The sequence below is a fragment of the Malus sylvestris genome, chromosome 11 (genome assembly GCF_916048215.2).
Source record: "Malus sylvestris chromosome 11, drMalSylv7.2, whole genome shotgun sequence".
In the NCBI taxonomy this organism is placed as follows: Eukaryota; Viridiplantae; Streptophyta; class Magnoliopsida; order Rosales; family Rosaceae; genus Malus; species Malus sylvestris.
The window spans coordinates 19,864,969-19,885,292 of NC_062270.1; the positions used below are offsets into that span (position 1 = coordinate 19,864,969).

The 20,324-nt window shown below is 39.3% G+C and overlaps 1 protein-coding gene across 2 annotated transcripts; it reads left to right on the top strand.

Moving 5' to 3' along the window:
• Positions 1-3,176: 3,176 nt before the first annotated feature.
• Positions 3,177-7,379, top strand: LOC126590801 (uncharacterized). 2 transcript variants are annotated; one of them, XM_050256312.1, is made up of 2 exons: positions 3,177-5,498; positions 5,716-7,379. In XM_050256312.1, the coding sequence occupies exon 2, from the start codon at positions 6,618-6,620 to the stop codon at positions 7,290-7,292; it is 675 nt and encodes a 224-aa protein (XP_050112269.1). In that variant the 5' UTR covers positions 3,177-5,498; positions 5,716-6,617; the 3' UTR covers positions 7,293-7,379. The 2 variants fall into 2 exon arrangements, with proteins under 2 accessions (XP_050112269.1, XP_050112268.1); XM_050256311.1 differs by having other exon boundaries at positions 3,177-4,537; positions 4,669-7,379.
• Positions 7,380-20,324: the final 12,945 nt, after the last annotated feature.

Consider the following 20,324-nt stretch of genomic DNA (forward strand, 5'->3'; position numbering starts at 1 on the left):
TGGATATGCCATATATGATGTGGCAACTGAATCACTTGACTCCTTACTTTCTAGTTGTCCTTTTTGAAAGCAAACAAAGAATGAGTCAACTGTATTTAATTTAATTATTAAGGGTGCATTTTTGCTCACCCACATTAACTTTGGTGTATGCTCACCATACAACTTATTAGCTACCATGTGTCCCTTCTTCTAACCCTAGTTACTTGTTAATTAAATATATCATTTTCAATTTTTAAAACTAATTTTAATCATTAAACTTAAAAATAAATAAATAACTCAAACCCTTCCCAACAATATTTCATTCCCCACCCACGCCAACCATTCAATTGATTCTTCAAAGTTCCACCCACCCAATCTTCTTCTTCGGGTGCATGGCGAATCTACCATGACTTCGTCCTCCGCCCTCCCTCCTTTTTCTTCCATTGTAACAACATTCGGAGACCACCACGACGACTGTGCCTTTGCAGCCATGAAATTCAATAGCAACCTTACCTAAAGAATTAGCCCTTTCTCTTTCTTGCGAGGATATTTCTGTGCACATACAAATTTGATTTTCTGATTTGGGATTATTTTCTTGGCGAGGACATTTGATGGGTTTCTTTATAAACTAAAATAAAATTAGAGTTACAGTGTAAGAAGGAGAACGGAGACATGGTGATTCACCATGGCACGAAGAAGATTGGTTGGGTGGGGGTAGACTTTGAAGAACAAATTGAAGGGGTGGCGTGGGTGGGTAGTTGTTTCTGGGGTTTGGCTGGGTGGGGAACTTGAAGGGTTTGAGTTTTTATTTTTTTTTAATTTTAATGTTTAAAATTTGAAAATGATATATTTAATTAGCAAGTAACTAAGGTTAGAAGGATGGACACATGGCACCTAATAAGGTGTATGGTGAGCATACCCAAAGTTAGTGTGGGTGAGCAAAAATGCACCCAATTTTTAATGCATGTGTCCATTAACGACCAATAATATAAAAACTAAAATCAACTTTAATTATTTAGTAATAGTTAAAGTAACTATGGGGCTCAATATGATAATAAAATAAATATTTGACACATTCATTGAAAAAAAAAAAGATTTAGCATTTGTATTCAATTGACCACATCAGTCATCAAATATAATTTTGACATATTAGATTTGACATTTCTTTTGGAGATGCTCTTCAGAGTCAAATTATCAACAACAAATTTATTTTTTACTAGCTTAATTGTGGGTCTCTTATTCCACTACATTTTAGCCAATACAAATTTTGTTTCAACCATTTTTTTTAATAAATACAACTATCTAAAGCTCTACATTAATAAATAATATTTGACAATTTGGTTGGAGAAGCACAAAATTTGACATATGACTATATGTTGCAACATCAACCATCAATTGTGATTTAACTGTTATAATTTGACATTTTGATTGAAGATGGTCTAAAAGAATTTTATTTAGGACCAAAGTTACAATTGAATGAAAGTTTAGAGAATATTGCTCCAATTTTCTTTTTAGATGTTAGTATACCTCTCTTGAATTTTCAACAAATTTTTATTTAACATTACAAACTAAAATAATAATAATAATAATAATAATAATAATAAAAAAGCCTTACGCGGTTTAATTTGAATGTTCTTTGTTTTTGTAATGGCATATTTTTCTTAGCCTTTTGCGTAAGTGTGCCGGCTAAACACTTTTATAATACTTCTGTTCCAACGGTACAATCTTCACTTTTGACCAAATTCAAATTTGGCGTTTTCAATCCAAACCAAGCTGCGTGACGTGTCGTAATATAAGTAAACAAAAAGCTTTTCTTATTTATTTATATTATAATATGCAGTGAATTTTAATGTTCTTTCGTTTTTATTATGGCTTAAATGTCAAAACTGTCCATGTGTTTTTGATTTGGCTAATTTAGTCCTCATATTGATCACTTTTAGCCAATTAAGGACATTAAATTCAATCTTTTCTAAAAAATTCATAAGAAAAATTATATGAAATATAATTACCCTTTTTCTTTATAGAAAAATGCAAATCAATGAGAAATAACACATATAAGAAATAAAGCTTCCAATATAAAAAACGATTAAGGTTGTGACATAGAAAAGATAGCGGTAATGTTAGGTACCGTTTGGTACGTGGGACGGGACGGAACGGAGTAGGACGAGGCGTTCCGTCCCACGTTTGGTGCGCCTAAAACGGGTGAAACGCGCTGTTCCACGGTACGAGTTTTGGGTGAATTTTCATTCCACCTCACCCCCCTGGAACGACTCGTTCCACATCCGTAGAACACAAGATTATAACATCTTCGTCTCCTTCTTCTTCCTCCTTTTTTTTCCATCCGAAGGCATCTTTGCTCCCTCTCTGTTCCGTCCCGTCCTATCCCGTCCCGTCCCGTCTGCATACCAAACGATACCTAAGGTAGGCGAGTTAGGAGGAGAATAATTTTTCTTTTAATTTTTAATTTTATTTCATTTTTAAATAATTTTAAATCAATAATTAATTTTATAAATAAATTTATAATAATTTATAATTTTTTTACAGAAATTAGATGAAAATGTCCTTAATTGGCTAACGAAGATAAACACAAGGACCAATTGACCCAATGACTAAAACACAATGACTATTTTAACATTTAAGCCTTTTATTATAATGGGGTGTGCTATCCACACACCTCTTTTTACTTCTCTCACACTCCTTGTTAATTTCTATCATTTGATCTTTTTCAATTCATCTGATTCGACGGCCGAAAATTAAAAGGGTGTGAGAGAAGTAAAAAGAGGTGTGTGGACATCACATCTCTATTATAATATGTAGTTTACGTTTTGTTTTAAAAAAAAAAATTCGTTAAATGATTGAAACCCAACTTTCTTCGAAATATAATTCCTTTCCTCGCCTCCGTCTCACGCCTCGCCATTCTTTCTATCCCCAGTCCCACCCTTATTATTATTATTATTATTATTAGGGATATGATATCCACACACCTCTTTTTACTTCTCTCACACCTTTTTAATTTTTGGCCTTCGGATCGGATGAATTGAAGAAGATCAACAGACATAAATTAACTAGGGTGTGGGAGAAGTAAAAAAATGTGTGTGGATAACACACCCCTTATTATTATCATCATTTTTCTGAAAAATCTACTTGACTACAAAATTCCAGATTATTACATCTCTACCAATCGTCCTAGTCAAAATTTTAATACAACAACAACAACAACAACAACAACAAAGCCTTTTCCCACTAAGTGGGGTCGGCTATATGAATCCTAGAACGCCATTGCGCTCATTTGTGTCATGTCCTCCGTTAGATCCAAGTACTCAAGTCTTTTCTTAGGGTCTCTTCCAAAGTTTTCCTAGGTCTTCCTCTACTCCTTCGGCCCCGAACCTCTGTCCCGTAGTCACATTTTCGAACCGGAGCGTCAATAGGCCTTCTTTGCACATGTCCAAACCACCGGAACCGATTTTCTCTCATATTTCCTTCAATTTTGGCTACTCCTACTTTACCTCGGATATCCTAATTCCCAGTCTTATCCTTTCTCGTGTGCCCATACATCCCACGAAGCATCCTCATCTCCGCTACACCCATTTTGTGTACGTTGATGCTTCACCGCCCAACATTCTGTGCCATACAACATCGCTGGCCTTATTGCCGTCCTATAAAATTTTCCCTTGAGCTTTAGTGGCCTACGACGGTCACACAACACGCCGGATGCACTCTTACACTTCATCCATCCAGCTTGTATTCTATGGTTGAGATCTCCATCTAATTCTCCGTTCTCTTGCAAGATAGATCCTAGGTAGTGAAAACGGTCACTTTTTGTGATCTTCGCTAGATTGCTCCGGTCATTAGTGTGGATAAGTATATAAATGGATAGAGATAGGAAAGCAAACACAAGATGTACGTGGTTCACCCAGATTGGCTACGTCCACGGAATAGAGGAGTTCTCATTAATTGTGAAGGGTTTACACAAGTACATAGGTTCAAGCTCTCCTTTAGTGAGTACAAGTGAATGATTTAGTACAAATGACATTAGGAAATATTGTGGGAGAATGATCTCGTAGCCACGAAACTTCTAAGTACCGGAGTGTGGTATCGTCTTGACTTGCCTTTATCTGTCTCATAGGTAGATGTGGCATCTTCTCTGGAAGTACTCTTCCTCCATCCAGGGGTGGTATCTGTAACTGGTGGAGATGCACAAGGTAATGTATCAATTTCACTTGAAGCTTACTTGTAGTTTCATGCTTGGTCAAGCGAGATACAAACCATGTAGTAGGAGTCCCCCAAGTCGCCGAGCTGGGGGATTTGCTGAAAGAGGTGACAGACAAGGTATGCAATCAGAGCTCCGGCTGATTGTTCACATTCTCCCTATCTTGCAGGCAACATGAAGGATAAAGAGAAGAAAAATGAGGAGAGATGATATGGGATACTTTTGCTTTTGAAGAAGTAACTTTCCACATGCTTATTCTTGAACTGGGCTGGAGGGTTTTCTGGTTTCCTCCAGAGTATAAGGTCGACTGAAGAATTTGAGGGTCAAAACAAGTCCATCAAATCTAGAGTACGTTCGACCCTGCTGATATGGGATACTTTTGCTTTTGATAGAGTAGTGGATGTATCGGCACGTGTGCTGTTACGCTTGTCTCCACATGCTTCCTTGTATCCTTCTCACTTGCCCTATCTGTTCCTCAGGCAGATGCGGTATCTTCCCTGGAAGCATAAGATGTTGAAGATGAGTACTCGAGAGCAGTGCCAGGTAAGTAATCAGGTAAGGGGTTCCAGGCAGTCAGTTCCTGGCTGGAAGCTTGATTCCAAGTGCTGACTGATTGCTCTCTTTCTCCTTGTCTTGCAGGTAAGAACAAGGCCAAAGGAAAAGACAGGGAAAAAGCATGATATGGGATACTCTTGCTTTTAACCCTGATGATATGAGATATTCTTGCTCTAGTATAGCTTGTTTACAGAGATATTATCGGGGGGAAAGAAAGCTGAATATTTCGAAAGGCTTTGTTGGGAGTGCCTTCTCAGATAAGAGAAAGGGTTGAGCATTTTTGCAGGTCTGCCTGTCCGTTAGGGATGGAAGTCGACATATATAGGAGTCTTCCTAACATCAAGTAATAATGCTATTCCTTTACCCTGCTTGGTTATAGCACGGTAGTGGGAGCTGCCAGCTTCACATGTTTTAACTCTGTCAGAGCACTTTGAAAAAGTGGTTTGTGGTATCTGGAAAGCTGATGTTGCGTGTGAAGATTACAGACCTGTCGGGGGTCTGGCTCTCGAGATTCGGAGAACGATGCCTCTTCGATTTTTGAGAAAGCAATCCTGCTGGGGGTCTGGCTCTCGAGATTCGGAGAGCGGTGTCTCTTCGATTTTTGAGAAAGTAATCATGTTGGGAGTCTGGCTCTCGAGATTCGGAGGGCCGTGCCTCTTCGATTTTAGAGCAAGCAATCTTGTTGGGAGTGTTTTCTCGAATGTGAGTAAAGGTTGGGCATGTTTGCTAGTCTACCTTGCCACGAAGCACAGAGGTTGACACACAGGGACTTTCCAATTATCCAGCAGTGGTACTGTTCCTTTGCCCTCTCTTCGATTTTGAGAAAGTAATCATGTTGGGAGTCTGGCTCTCGAGATTCGGAGGGCGGTGCCTCTTCGATTTTGGAGCAAGCAATCTTGTTGGGAGTGTTTTCTCGAATGTGAGTAAAGGTTGGGCATGTTTGCTAGTCTACCTTGCCACGAAGCACAAAGGTTGACACACCGGGACTTTCCAATTATCCAGCAGTGGTACTGTTCCTTTACCCTCTCTTCGATTTTTGAGAAAGTAATCATGTTGGGAGTCTGGCTCTCGAGATTCGGAGGGCGGTGCCTCTTCGATTTTGGAGCAAGCAATCTTGTTAGGAGTGTTTTCTCGAATGTGAGTAAAGGTTGGGCATGTTTGCTAGTCTACCTTGCCACGAAGCACAGAGGTTGACACACCGGGACTTTTCAATTATCCAGCAGTGGTACTGTTCCTTTACCCTTGTGGGTAATAATGTGGTAGCTAGACCTTCAAAATTTATGTGTCTAAACTTTGTTAGTGTTGTTTCTTTGCAATTCTTTTACCCTTCTTGGTCAGAGCGATGTAGTGGGAGCTGCAAGCTTCACGTGTCTCAACTTTGTCAGAGAACTTTGGCAAAGTTATCTGTGGTACCCATGAGCTACTGTTGCGTGTGGGAAGTGGGTGATTGAACAGTACGATTCATGTGCTTTCTACTTCGCCAGAAATCTTCGACAGAATGCCCATAATTTCCGCAAAGCTGAGTATGCGTGTGACAGGTGCTGACAAGGCTGGAAAAGTAGGTGCCTCTTCGATTTCTGAGATCGGCCTTTGTGGTCTTTGAGCAGCCCAGCTTTTGAGAAAGCAAACACCTCTTCGATTTCTGAGATCGACCCTCGTGGTCTCTGAGCAGCCCAGCTTTTGAGAAAGCAAACGCCTCTTCGATTTCTGAGCAGGCGCCTCTTCGATTTCTGAAGCTTCGTCGAGTGCAGATTTTTATAGGGGCTGACATTAAGTTCCAAAGCACACTTGAATATCCACCAGTAGAAGCTCCATTCTTGCACTTCTAAGATCTTGATTTGTCCGACCTCTTCTCTCTTCAACACCTTTGAAAATGTCTGGCCCCTCCGACCGTCGTTTTGACTTGAACCTTGTTGAAGAGGCAGCCCCGCCTTCTCCAGACAACATATGGCGCCCATCCTTCGTCTCCCCTACTGGTCCTCTTACCGTTGGGGATTCCGTGATGAAGAATGATATGACCGCTGCGGTAGTGGCCAGGAACCTTCTCACTCCCAAAGATAACAGACTACTTTCCAAACGGTCTGATGAGTTGTCTGTTAAGGATTCTCTGGCTCTCAGTGTTCAGTGTGCAGGTTCTGTGTCTAATATGGCCCAACGCCTATTTGCTCGAACCCGCCAAGTTGAATCATTGGCGGCTGAAGTGATGAGTCTCAAACAGGAGATTAGAGGGCTCAAGCATGAGAATAAACAGTTGCACCGGCTCGCACATGACTATGCTACAAACATGAAGAGGAAGCTTGACCAGATGAAGGAATCTGATGGTCAGGTTTTACTTGATCATCAGAGATTTGTGGGTTTGTTCCAAAGGCATTTATTGCCTTCGTCTTCTGGGGCTGTACCGCGTAATGAAGCTCCAAATGATCAATCTCTGATGCCTCCTCATTCTAGGGTTTTGTCCAGTACTGAGACTCCGAATGATCCCCCTCCGGTGCCTTCTCTTTCTGGGGCTCTACCGACTGCTGAGACTTCTCCTAAGCAACCTTTGTGAAGGCTCCCTCTTGTTTGTTTATTTTGACTCAAGTATATGTACATATTTGTAACTTATCGGGGATATCAATAAATAAGCTTTCCTTCATTTCAACGTATTGTGTTAAATACACCAAAGCCTTTGTTCGCTAAGTTCTTTGAATTTTCTTTTGTTGAAGCTTGTATGTTGAAGCTTTGTGAGTGGAGCATATAGGTTGAGGTAGTGTTCCCTTAATTTCCCGAGTGAGGAAAACTTCTCGGTTGGAGACTTGGAAAATCCAAGTTCAATGCGGCTGAATATCAGGCAATATATATACACAATTTGGTAAAAAATAATAAAAGTTGTTGAACCTACAGTCTGTAACATGTTGCACCAGAAATTTAAAAGGGGAACAATTGCAAGCTATTTTTTAATGAATGATTTTTATATAGTGATTTAAAATATGAATAATTTTGATTATAAATTAATTGTCTAAGCTAAATAAAGAGAATGGAAGGGTTTGAATTCGAAACAAACTTAGATAAACAAAATTTCTTTATCCATCAAGATAATCTACTATCTGCAAAAATCAATTGTAATTAAATGAAATACCCTGTCAAATTCTTCATTTACCCTACGTTGTACAAGGTTCCTTTTGCTTTAAGACCCATTGTGTCAATCCCCGTTGTGTTGTCCCCAGTATGAGAAACGACTCGAATATAGGACTTGATGTATACAACATTGTTCAACTAATAAGTCAATATTATGAAATGATAAAAGAATCTCATTTTTCTTAATGACCTGTGTGATCGAGTTTAATATATTTATATCGGTAATGTGTTGATCAACTCGTAAGACCATCTCCAACTCTTGGGCTAAAAGCCAAATTTTTTAGCCCGGAAAATTTGGCTTTTAGCCCAGAAACATCTTTTATACTCCAACCCTTCAGCCCTAAAATTTTAGCCCGGAATTATTAAAGAATGAACTTAGGCTAATTTTTTTCTTAAATCAATTTAAAAAAAAAATATGTAGATTATTGTAAATTAATTTTATGAACATTTTAATCTAAAAAAATTTAAATTCCGATAAACATTTGGCATTTAGCCCGGGGGAAAAACTGGGGGGTATTTGGCCCAGAAATAACATTTGGCATTTAGCCTAAAATTTTAACATGGGTTGGAGAGTGTTTGGGGGGGGGTAATTTGGCTTTTAGCCCAAGTTTGGAGATGGTCTAAATATACGCGATGATATAAATAGTGTCATTTGGCAGATCACTTTATTTTTTATTCAAATAAAACCCAACTTTCTTTTTTTCCAACAAAGTCCGATCTTTCTTTTTTCTAAAAGAGATCCAGCTTTCTTTTTTTATAAAAGAGGTCCAGCTTTCTTTCTTTTCTTTTATTTTCCTGCAAAGATCCAGCTTTCTCTTTATTTTGTTTCAATTTTAGACTTTTTTATTTTTGGTGAAAGCTATTTTAAACGTTTTTCTTTTGCCGAATGAGTTAATATGTTTCAAATATGTGATGTGGGTACATTTTTTTTTTGCTAGAACTACGTGAAGAATAAATTACTCTATTATTGATTTTTAAGTAATTGTTATATTTGTAACAATATTATTAGGATTTTTTTAAATTTCATAATTTGTATGATATTGAATGCATAAATGCATGAGTTAAATTATGTTGATGCACAAAATCAGTGGGGACTTTGGTACAACAGAAAGAGTTAAGTTTGTGACATTCGCTAGATTGCTCCGGTTACTAGTGTGGATAAGTATGTAAATAGATAGAGACAGAGAAGCAAACACAAGATGTACGTGGTTCACCCATATTGGCTACGTCCACGGAGTAGAGAAGTTCTCATAAATTGTGAAGAGTTTACACAAGTACATAGGTTCAAGCTCTCATTTAGTGAGTACAAGTAAATGATTTAGTACAAGTGACATTAGGAAATATTGTGAGAGAATGATCTCTATTTATAAAAGAGATTTTCTAGTTTCATTCTGACATTGACACGTGTCATGTTGTGATTGGCTTCTGATGTTGACACGTGTCGCGCTATGATTGGCTTCTGATGTCGACACGTGTCGCGATGTGATTGGCCTCCTGGTTGGAGGGAAACTCTTCTGGGTCCTTGACGGTATAACGTTGACCGGTGCTCAGTAGTTTCGGGATTGGTCAAGTATGGTACAAACAGTGCTCTCCTAAGTTCCCGAGTGAAGGAAGCTCCTCGGTTGGGGACTTGCAAGATCCAAGCCATTGAGTAATCACGAAACTTCTAAGTACCGAAGTGTGGTATCATTTTCACTTGCCTTATCTGTCTCATACGTAGATGTGGCATCTTCTCTGGAAGTACTTTTCCTCCATCCAGGGGTGGTATCTTTAATCGATGAAGATGCACAAGGTAATGTATCAATTTCACTTGAAGCTTACTTTTAGTTTCGGGCTTGGTCAAGTGCGATACAAAACCCTATAGTAGGAGTCCCCCAAGTCGCCGAGCTAGGAGATTTTCCGAAAAAGGTAACAGACAAGGTAAGCAATCAGACTTCCAAGCAAGCAACCTGGATCGGAAGTTCGACTTCGGCTTCCAGTTGATTGTTCTCTTTCTCCTTGTGTCGTAAATCGCAACAAGGATAAGGAGAAGCAAATGGAGAAGAGATGATATGAGATACTTTTGCTTTTGAAGAAGTAATTTTCCACAGGCTTATTCTTAAATTGAGCTGGAAGGTTTTCTGGTTTCCTTCAAAGTATAAGGCCTACTCAAGAATTTGAGGGTCAAAACAAGTCTATCAAATTAAGAGTGTGTTCGATCTTGATGATATGAGATACTTTTGCTATTGACGAAATAATAGATGAATCGGCACGTGTTCTGTTGCGCTTGTCTCCACATGCTTCCTTGTATCCTTCTCACTTGCCCTATCTGTTCCTTAGGTCGATGTGGTATCTTTTCTGGAAGCATAAGATGTTGAAGATGAGTACTCGAGAGCAATGCCAGGTAAGTAATCAGGCAAGGGGTTCCAGACAGTCAGTTCCTGACTGGAAGCTTGATTCCAAGTGCTGACTGATTGCTCTCTTTCTCATTGTCTTGTAGGTAAGAACAAGGGCAAAGGAAAAGAAAGGGAAAAAACATGATATGTGATACTCTTGCTTTTGACCCTGATGATATGAGATACTCTTGCTTTGGTGTGGCTGGTTTGCATAGGTATTATTGGGGGGGAAGAAAGCTGAGTATTTCGAAAGGCTTCGTTAGGAGTGCCCTCTCAGATATGAGGAAGGGTTGAGCATTTTTGCAGGTCTGCCTGTCCGTGGAGGATGAAGGTCAACATATATAGGAGTCTCCCTAACAACAAGTAGTAATGCTATTCCTTTACCTTTATTGGTCGTAGCAATGTAGTGGGAGCTGCAAGCTTCACGTGTTTTAACTTTGTCAAAGCACTTTGAAAAAGTAGTATGTGGTATCTGGAAAGCTGATGTTGCGTGTGAAGATTGCAGACAAGCTTTATCCAAGGAAATCTGGCTCTCGAAGTTCGGAGAACGATGCCTCTTCGGTTTTCGAACAAGCAATCTTGTCGGGGATCTGGCTCTCGAGATTCGGAGAATGGTGCCTCTTCGATTTTTGAGAAAGCAATCCTGTTAGGAGTCTGGCTCTTGAGATTCGGAGAGCGGTGCCTCTTCGATTTTTGAGAAAGTAATCATGTTGGGACTCTGGCTCTCGAGATTCGGAGGGCGGTGCCTCTTCGATTTTTGAGTAAGTAATAATGTTATTTCTTTACCATTTTTTGTCGTAGCAATGTAGTGGGAGCTGCAAGCTTCACGTATTTTAACTTTGTCATAGCACTTTGAAAAAGTGGTATGTGGTATCTGGAAAGTTGATGTTGCGTGTGAAGATGGCAGACAAGCTTTATCCAAGGAAATCTGGCTCTTGAAGTTCGGAGAGCGATACCTCTTCAGTTTTCGAACAAGCGATCCTGTCGGGGATCTGGCTCTCGAGATTCGGAGAATGGTGCCTATTAGATTTTTGAGAAAGCAATCCAGTTGGGAGTCTGGCTCTTGAGATTAAGAGAGCGGTGCCTCTTCGGTTTTCGAACAAGCAATCCTGTCGGGGATCTAGCTCTCGAGATTCAGAGAACGGTGCCTCTTCGATTTTTGAGAAAGCAATCCTGTTGGGAGTCTGGCTCTTGAGATTAAGAGAGCGGTGCCTCTTTGATTTTTGAGCAAACAATCTTGTTGGGAATGTTTTCTCGAATGTGAGTAAAGGTTGGGCATTTTTGCCAGTCTACCTTGCCACGGAGCACGGAGGTTGACACACATAGGGACTTTTCAGTTATCAAGTAGTGGTGCTGCTCCTTTACCCTTGTGGGTAATAGTAGGGTAGCTGGACCTTCAAAATTTGTGTGTCTAAACTTTGTCACAGATCTTTGGTAAAGTTATCTGTGGTACCCGAGGAGCTGATGTTGTGTGTGGAGAGTTGTGCCTCTTCGAAATCCGAAGAGTGGTGCCTCTTCAATTTTTGAACCAACAACCCTGTTACCCTTTCTTTTATAAGGGCATCAATTGTGTGCAAAAAGTACATTCAAAGAGTTAGCTTGTAGGAATTTTCCCCTTATTTTTGTACTTAAGAGATTTATTGCATCTCATTTCTCCTTCATCATTTCTGAGAATGTCTGGCCCATCCGATCGTCGTTTTGACTTGAACTTTGGTGAAGAGGCAACCATGCCTTCTTAAGACAACATATGGCGCCCATCCTTCTTATCCCCTACTGGTCCTCTTACCGTTGGGGACTCTGTGATGAAGAATGATATGACCGCTGCGGTGGTGGCCAGGAACCTTTTCACTCCTAAAGATAACATACTACTTTCCAAACGGTCTGATAAGTTGGCTGTTAAGGATTCTCTGGCTTTTAGTGTTCAGTGTGCAGGTTCTGTGTCTAATATGGCTGAACGCCTATTTGCTCAAACCCGCCAAGTTGAATCATTGGCGGCTGAAGTGATAAGTATCAAACAGGAGATCAGAGGGCTCAAGCATGAGAATAAACAGTTGCATAAGCTCGCACATGACTATGCTACAAACATGAAGAGGAAGCTTGACCAGCTGCAGGAATCTGATGGTCAGATTTTACTTCATCATCAGAGGTTTGTGGGTTTGTTCCAAAGGCATTTATTGCCTTTGTCTTCTGGGGCTGTACCGCGTAATGAAGCTCCAAATGATCAACCTTCGGTGCCTCATCCTTCTGGGGTTCCGCCCAGTACTGAGGCTCTGAATGATCACCCTCTGGTGCGTACTCTTTCTGGGGCTCTGCCGACTGCTGAGATTTCTTATGACCAACCTTTGTGAAGGCTCCCTCTTGTTTGTTTATTTTGATTCATGTATATGTACATATTTGTAACTTATCGAAGATATCAATAAACAAGCTTTGTTTCATTTCAACGTATTGTGTTAAATACACCAAGGCCTTCTTCACTAAGTTCTTTGAATTTTTTCTTTTGTTGAAGCTTGTATGTTGAAGCTTTGAGAGTGAAGCATGTATGTTGAGGTAGTGCTCCCTTAATTTCCCGAGTGAGGAAAACTTCTCGGTTGGAGACTTGAAAAATCCACGTCACTGAGTGGTCGTGAGACTTCTGAGTATCAAGGTGCAGTAGCATATGGTAGGAGTCCCCCAAGTCTCCGGTCGAGGAAGTTGACGAAGGAGGTGCCTTACTAGTAGCCAAGTTTCCAAAGTAACAAAACTTCACCATTTTCCTTTCTAAGTGGTAGCCCAAAACTCCTCCTTCATAAATATTTGTTATGAAAGTTGTTAGGCCCAAAGAATAGAAGGCCTAGGCAATTTTTTTTTTTTTAATTTTCGAATTTCTGTTTTTTTGAATTTTCGAATTGCCGAAAATATATATAAAGCTTTATAGGTAAAGCTTTGAGGTTGAAGCTTTGTTAGGTACTATGAATTGATTTTGCTTCACACTATCTTGATCAAGATAGTGTGAAGTTTTGTAGGTGAAGCTTTGTAGGTGAAGCTTTTGTGGTTGAAGCTTTTGTGGTGGGTGAAGCTTTTGTGGGTGAAGCTTTTGTGGTGGGGGAAGCTTTTATGGGTGAAGCTTTTGTGGGTGAAGCTTTTATGGTGGGGGAAGCTTTTGTGGGTGAAGCTTTTGTTGGTGAAGCTTTTATGGGTAAAGCTTTTGTAGGTGAAGCTTTTGTGGTTGAAGCTTTTGTAGGTGAAGCTTTGGAGTTGAAGCTTTGTAGGTGAAGCTTTGGAGTTGAAGCTTTTGTTGGTGAAGCTTTGGAGTTGAAGTTTTGTAGGTGAAGCTTTGGAGTTGAAGCTTTTGTTGGGTACCATGAATTGATTTTGCTTCACACTATCTTAATCAAGATAGTGTGAAGCTTTTGAGAATTTGTAGTTGTCTTCCATTGATGAAGCTTTTGTTGGTGAAACTTTGTTGGATACCACGAATTGATTTTGCTTCACACTATTTTGATCAAAATAGTGTAAAGCTTTTGAGAATTTGCAGTTGTCCTCCAGTGATGAAGTTTTAAAAATGTGGGAGAGACAACATATACAAATTTTTTTTGGGGAAACTAGAAATTTGAAAATGTGGGAGAGACAACATATACAAATTTTGCTTCCACACTGTTGAGATCAAAAGTGTGTGAAGCTTTTGAGAATTGTGGTTGCCCTCCATTGATGAAGCTCTTGTTGGCACTATAAATTGGTTTTGCTTCACACTGTCTTGATCAAAAGTGTGTGAAGCTTTTGAGAATTGTGGTTGCCCTCCATTGATGAAGCTCTTGTTGGCACTATAAATTGGTTTTTCTTCACACTATCTTGATCAAGAGTGTGTGAAGCTTTTGAGAATTGTGGTTGCCCTCCATTGATGAAACTTTTGTTAGCACCATAAATTGGTTTTGTTTCACACTGTCTTGATCAAGAGTGTGTGAAGCTTTTGAGAATTATGGTTGAACTCCTTTGATGGAGCTTTTGTTGGCACCATAAATTAGTTTTGTTTTACACTGTCTTGATCAAAAGTGTGTGAAGCTTTTGAGAATTGTGGTTGCCCTCCATTGATGAAGCTCTTGTTGGCACCATAAATTGGTTTTGCTTCACACTGTTTTGATCAAGAATGTGTGAAGCTTTTGTACGAGTTGTTGTTGTATTCCTTTGATGAAGCTCTTGTTGGCACCATAAATCGGTTTTGCTTCACACTGTCTTGATCAAGAGTGTGTGAAGCTTTCTAAGAGTTGTAGTGTTTGCATTGTTACAGAGGAGAAATGTCTGAAGCAGATGCAAGAGGGCTGAATAGCTTGATCTTCGTATGCCATGCACTGAAGTTGTTGTTGGCTTGCAATAAGACTTTGTTGGTGACTATAACTCTTGTTGGGCATAAGTGCTCCCTTAGTTGAGTTGTCAAGCTTAAGGGTTTTTGATTATTTATGAATGCTAGGAGTTCATATGTACAAGTTGTACCACTCGTCTTCTAGTAGGATGAATGAATGGTGAGTTTCTTTCATCACTTGGTTGGTGGTATGAAGGTGAGTTCCTTCATCACATTTCATCACCTGATTGGTGGCACGAAAATGAGTTCATTCTTCACCTGGTTGGTGGCATGAGTGGCAAGTTGCCAAATAATATTAGAGTACGGGTTGTACATTTCATCACCTGGTTGGTGGCATGAAGAAGAGTACGGGTTGTACATTTCATCACCTGGTTGGTGGCATGAAGATGAGTTCCTTCTTCACCTGGTTGGTGGCATGAGTGACAAGTTGCCAAATGATATTAGAGTACGGGTTGTACATTTCATCACCTGGTTGGTGGCATGAAGATGAGTTCCTTCTTCACATTTCATCACCTGGTTGGTGAGAATAAGGGCAAGGTGTCTAGGCACATTGTAGTAAGTATCGAATGACACAAAGTATGTTGAATCCTTTCGAAGCACAGTTGGCTTATGTATGGATGTGTTGGAATGTTGATGTTTATGTATGAATGTGTAGGAATGTATGATGTTTATGTATGAATGTGTTGGAATGTATGATGTTTATGTTGATTGATATGAGTGATGCTTATGAATGTTTTGCTATGCATGAAGGGCTCCATGCTTTTGATATGTGAACCATGTTAGTTGTAACACTTAGTATCACATACTTTGTGTCAAAGTACGCATGTTAAAGCTCTGAGTTGGAGTATAAGGGTAGGTTAGCGTAGACCAAGTGTTCCAGTGCTAGGAACACAAAAGACTCAGAAGAAGTTGTCTGAATTCCATTTTCTTTAAATATTTGCCGAATGACTTGTGTGACAAAAGATCTCAAGCGGTTAAGAGTCAAAACATTTGTAATGTGTATGTCTTCTTATAATAGCATTTCCTTTAGTATCTAGTCCTCCACTTTGAAAGAGTGAGGCTTGGCCCCATAGTCATAGTAGTCGAAGGTACGTTCACCCCTGGTTGTCTTGATACGAACTTTTATCCCTCTTGTTGTAATGGGCTTGCTAAGAGTAAAAATCCCTTATCTTACCAAGAGACAGATACGTTTGGTGACTTAGCGAGTAGCTAAATGAGGTAGGAGGTGATGCAATGGGTGTCTGAATGACCAAGATCTCCTCACTTGGTAGAACTTGACTTCTACTTCCCATTTGTTGATAGGGGTTAACCATATGGGGGTTCCTTTGGTATGTCCTTGCTTTGGCAAAGGCGTGGTTGTAAGCCTGTGCCATCACCTCAGAGTAAGTCTTCCAAGTGTTGGCAATGATCATGTACTTGAAGAAACAATCACGTAGGCCTACCGTGAAGGCCTTGAAGGCGGTCTTGTCATCTGCCTCAGCGCAGCGAGAATATTCATGGTTGAAGCGACCGGCATACTCTCGTAGTGACTCGTTCGGCTTCTGGCGAATAGTGTACAAGTCATATGTAGAATGCAAGCGATCGATCTGGAAGATGTGTTGAGAGATAAACAGTTTCCTCAGTTCCTCAAATGAGTCTACTGTCTTAGGTGGAAGACGACAATACTAGTTTTGAGCTCCACCAGAGAGGGTGGAGAGGAAGAGAAGACATCGCTCTTCTTCGGTGTGTATCCGATATGCCATGATGGACTCAAAAAGGTTAAGGTGTTCAATTGGGTCCTCCATTCCAGTATAGAGTTGTAAACCAAGTTTCTGCTTTGTCTTTGCTTGGAGAGGGTGTCGAGGATCCTCCTTGTAAAAGGGTCAGGCCTAGGTTGGTTCCAATCAGGTATCGCAGCTTGTCGTTCGGCTTTACTTCCTTAAGGAGTTGTAGGACAAGAGGATCCTGAGTGGAGTCGTGTACTACTGGAGCTTTCTTTCGTAAGTTTCCATCTCCTCTTGTAAGTAGGAAGGTTTGATCAAGAGCATGTGATTTTTCCCTGGACTCGCCGTACTGACTTCCAAGGTATGTCTGTTGGAATATCTCTGAGTTCCCTATACCTTCGTATTTTTCTAGGACTTGTTGCCCCTTCCCCAAATTGGTAGCCGGCCTGGGACATGGGAAGGGACCGAGTCTTTTAGAAACCATTGGGTCATTGATCTTCGTGCTTACATGGATGAGATTGTCTCGACGTGGCTTTAAGAAGTCTCGACAGTCGCGAAAGACGGCTTTCGATCCTTCCACTCCTTCTGTAGGGAGGTGTTTTCCTTTACTTCTTCTGCTTCGGGTCGAAGCAGCTGGGTTGAGAGAAGTCTCATGTTGATCAATGTTTTGATGATTAGCTCGCTCATCATCAGGGATACCCATGTCAAAGGAAGGTGACCCTCCGTGTTGGGGGGTACCCAAATGATGGTTGATGTCCACAGGGTAACGAGCTCGCGTGTTTGAGTACGCCTAGTTTCGTGGAGCGTCTCAAAGAGCTTCTCATACTGCTCCTGGATGATCTCATTCTTCATTGCTATCTTGTTGTTCTAAGCTTTTAACTCATCGACTTTAGCTTGAAGAACAACCTTCTTTCCTTCTTTTTTTCGTTGCCTCGCACCAGGTGCAAGAGGGGTGTCATTCTGCGTGTGGCTTCCTTCATTCCCCATGTTGGAGATGGATGCCTGGTCAAAAGAGAGTGTACGAATGGTGGAAACTAGCTTAACAAAGCTAAAGAAAGTGGGAATAAGTGTCGTTCCCACAGACGGTGCTAAATGTTGATGTACAAAATCATAGAGGACTTTGATATAACAAAAAGTGTTAAGTTTGTGACCTTCGCTAGATTGCTCCGGTCACTAGTATGGATAAGTATGTAAATGGATAGAGACAGAGAAGCAAACACAAGATGTATGTGGTTCACCCAAATTGGCTACGTCCACGGAGTAGAGGAGTTCTCTCATAAATTGTGAAGGGTTTACACAAGTACATAGGTTCAAGCTCTCATTTAGTGAGTACAAGTGAATGATTTAGTACAAATGACATTAGGAAATATTGTGAGTGAATGATCTCTATTTATAGAAGAGAGTTTCTAGTTTCATTCTGACATTGACACGTGTCGTGTTGTGATTGGCTTCTGATGTTGACACGAATCGCGATATGATTGACTTCTGATGTCGACACGTGTCGCGCTGTGATTGGCCTCCTGGTTGGAAGGAAACTCTTCTGGGTCCTTGACGGTATAACGTTGACCGATGCTCAGTAGTTTCGGGATTGATCAAGTATGGTACAAACAAATTCCTTAAATGATGCTAGGGATCTTGATCAAACTATTTAAACAAATCACTATGTTTGGATGAAGAAATTTAAAATTACTAATAAATTTTAAAATGACGGAAATTGAAATGACAAGATTTTATTTTCTAGAATTTGTAAATTTTCTTGTTTGGTTAACCTAAAAGAACAATGGAATTGAATACATAATTTGTTATTTTTAAACTCTCAATCATAGAAATTGGGAAATGACACATATTTACATGGAATTTGAACTTGGGAATTGGAGGTCCCAAATTCCAAGTTTTTTTTCCACGCAGAAATTCTAAATTTCTATGTTTATGAATCCAAATAAGGGAATTGGTGCATGTCAATTTATAAATTCTGACTTTTACTAAAATTCCAAGTTTATTTCTCTTATCCAAACATAGTGTAAGATTTCATTCTAACAGCTAGGTTGATTAGGGACCGGAACCAAAATAACTCTTAAAAAATAAAAAAATTTATAAGATTTCATTAAGCTGTAGATTTTGTGAGATTTGGGAGCAAGAATCCAACCTCAACCCCCCACGATTTCAAATCCAGCACCTCTGATTCTCTCTTCCTCTCACTACCTGCCAGCCACTTTGTTTTTTTTAATCTTCTTCCTTCATCTCTGCATTTTTTCTTCAAATTTCGTTGATGGATCGCATTATTTCTAAATAAAGATGATGCTGGGTCGCATCATTTCTCATATGTAGTGTTGCCGGGTCCCAATTTTCACATCTTCAATTTTTTTCGCTCGACGGTCAATTTTTGTTCTTTATCATTTTTTTCCACTGATCTTTGGGGATTTTTTGAGTTTTTTTTTCTCTCTAATTTCATGGAATGATGGTGTTGATTCCACCGTTTGTAATATTTATTTTGTAATTTTTTTATCGGAAAGTCAAACAAGACTTGGTGCGTAATGGTGAATTTCCCATGGGTGGCAGTAGCTGTTGGTGTGTAGAAGGGGTGAAGAGCAATTGGTTGCTCTCGGATGTCTGTTGGGTTACCACCTCCATTGCCTTAAAAATCCACCAAAATCATAAACGAAATCCTTAAAAATCCATATAAAATTTGTAGGAGTTTTCAAATTCTATCAAATCTATAAAGTCTTATAAAATCCTCCTAATTCCTAGTCGACTAAATGGAATTGAGTCAGCCAATAATTGAAATCTAATTGATTCGTAGCCTGAGAAGCCTGTGATCTGAATCGAATTGATTCGGTTACAAAATTAGAATTGGGGCAAATGATAATAACAACGAATGTGCCTTTGACGGATGAAATCCTAGAAGAGAAAGAGATAGGAGGCTTGCACATGGAGCTCTCGTCCGCGAGGTGGGTTGGTCATGGGTGGTGGCGATTCCGTGGTTGTCGTGGCTGATCGGTGCAGACTTACGAGCTTTGGCCGTCTACGCTGCCTTCGTATTTTTGGGGTTTTTTTTTTATATTTATTTCCAATACAAAATCATAGAAGTAATCAGACTTAAACTTGTCACTTAATATTACGGTTTAATGATATTTATTTTTATTGATAAGTGAAAAATTTTAGGTTCGATTCTTATCAAAGACGAATTTGAACCATATTATTGCTAGCCCATTGTAAGACTTAACCCACTCTCCCACTTCTTTAGTGTAGATAATATCTTTTGTTAAATAAAAAACTAATGTTAAACCTCTATTAAGTTCAATAGCAGACCTGCGGCCAAGCAAGCAAAAGGAACCTTGTAAAATGTAGGGTAAATGAACAAGTTGAGAGGTTATTTCATTTAATGGAAAACTAATGAAAATATTTTGAAAACTTTGAGTTTTAATCAAAAGGATAAAAATGTGTTGTAAGTGAATAATATTAGAATTGACTTTTCAGAGTAAAAATGTTATTTTTCATTAAAGTGAACAGTACCAGGAATGTTTTGTTAAAACTCCTTTCATTTAATTACAATTGATTTTTGTAAGTGATGAATTATTCTAGTAGATAGAGAATTTCTATTTAACTAAGTTTGTCCCGAATTCAAACTGTTTCATTCTCTTAATTTAGCTTAAATAAATAAATCGCTTGTAAAAAAATTGTACATTTCAACATTGTTATTACCACAAGTAAATTCAAAGTGGTTGTGCATATGTCATTGTGATTAAACGACCAATTCAATTGTCGTTGATGCCATTCTCGGGATTTTTATATGAAAAATAAAGCCAAACATTTTCAATTTTTAAATATTTATGCCCATGTGCTTTATTAGTGCACATGTAGACAAATGGGTGTCTTTTTATGCCCATGTAGACAAATAGGTGGCTTTTATGTTAGAATAACATTTGACTACTCAAGTTACTTAGTACTATAATTTAATAGTATTTTTCTTAATTTATAAGTGAGTCTAGGTTCGATTCATGCCAAAAACGAATTTGAACTGTATTATTGCTAATTCATTGTGAGGCTAA

Excerpts from the sequence above, each read along its gene's own strand:
- LOC126590801 (XM_050256312.1), top strand. The coding sequence starts at position 6,618 with ATGTCTGGCCCCTCCGACCGTCGTTTTGACTTGAACCTTGTTGAAGAG.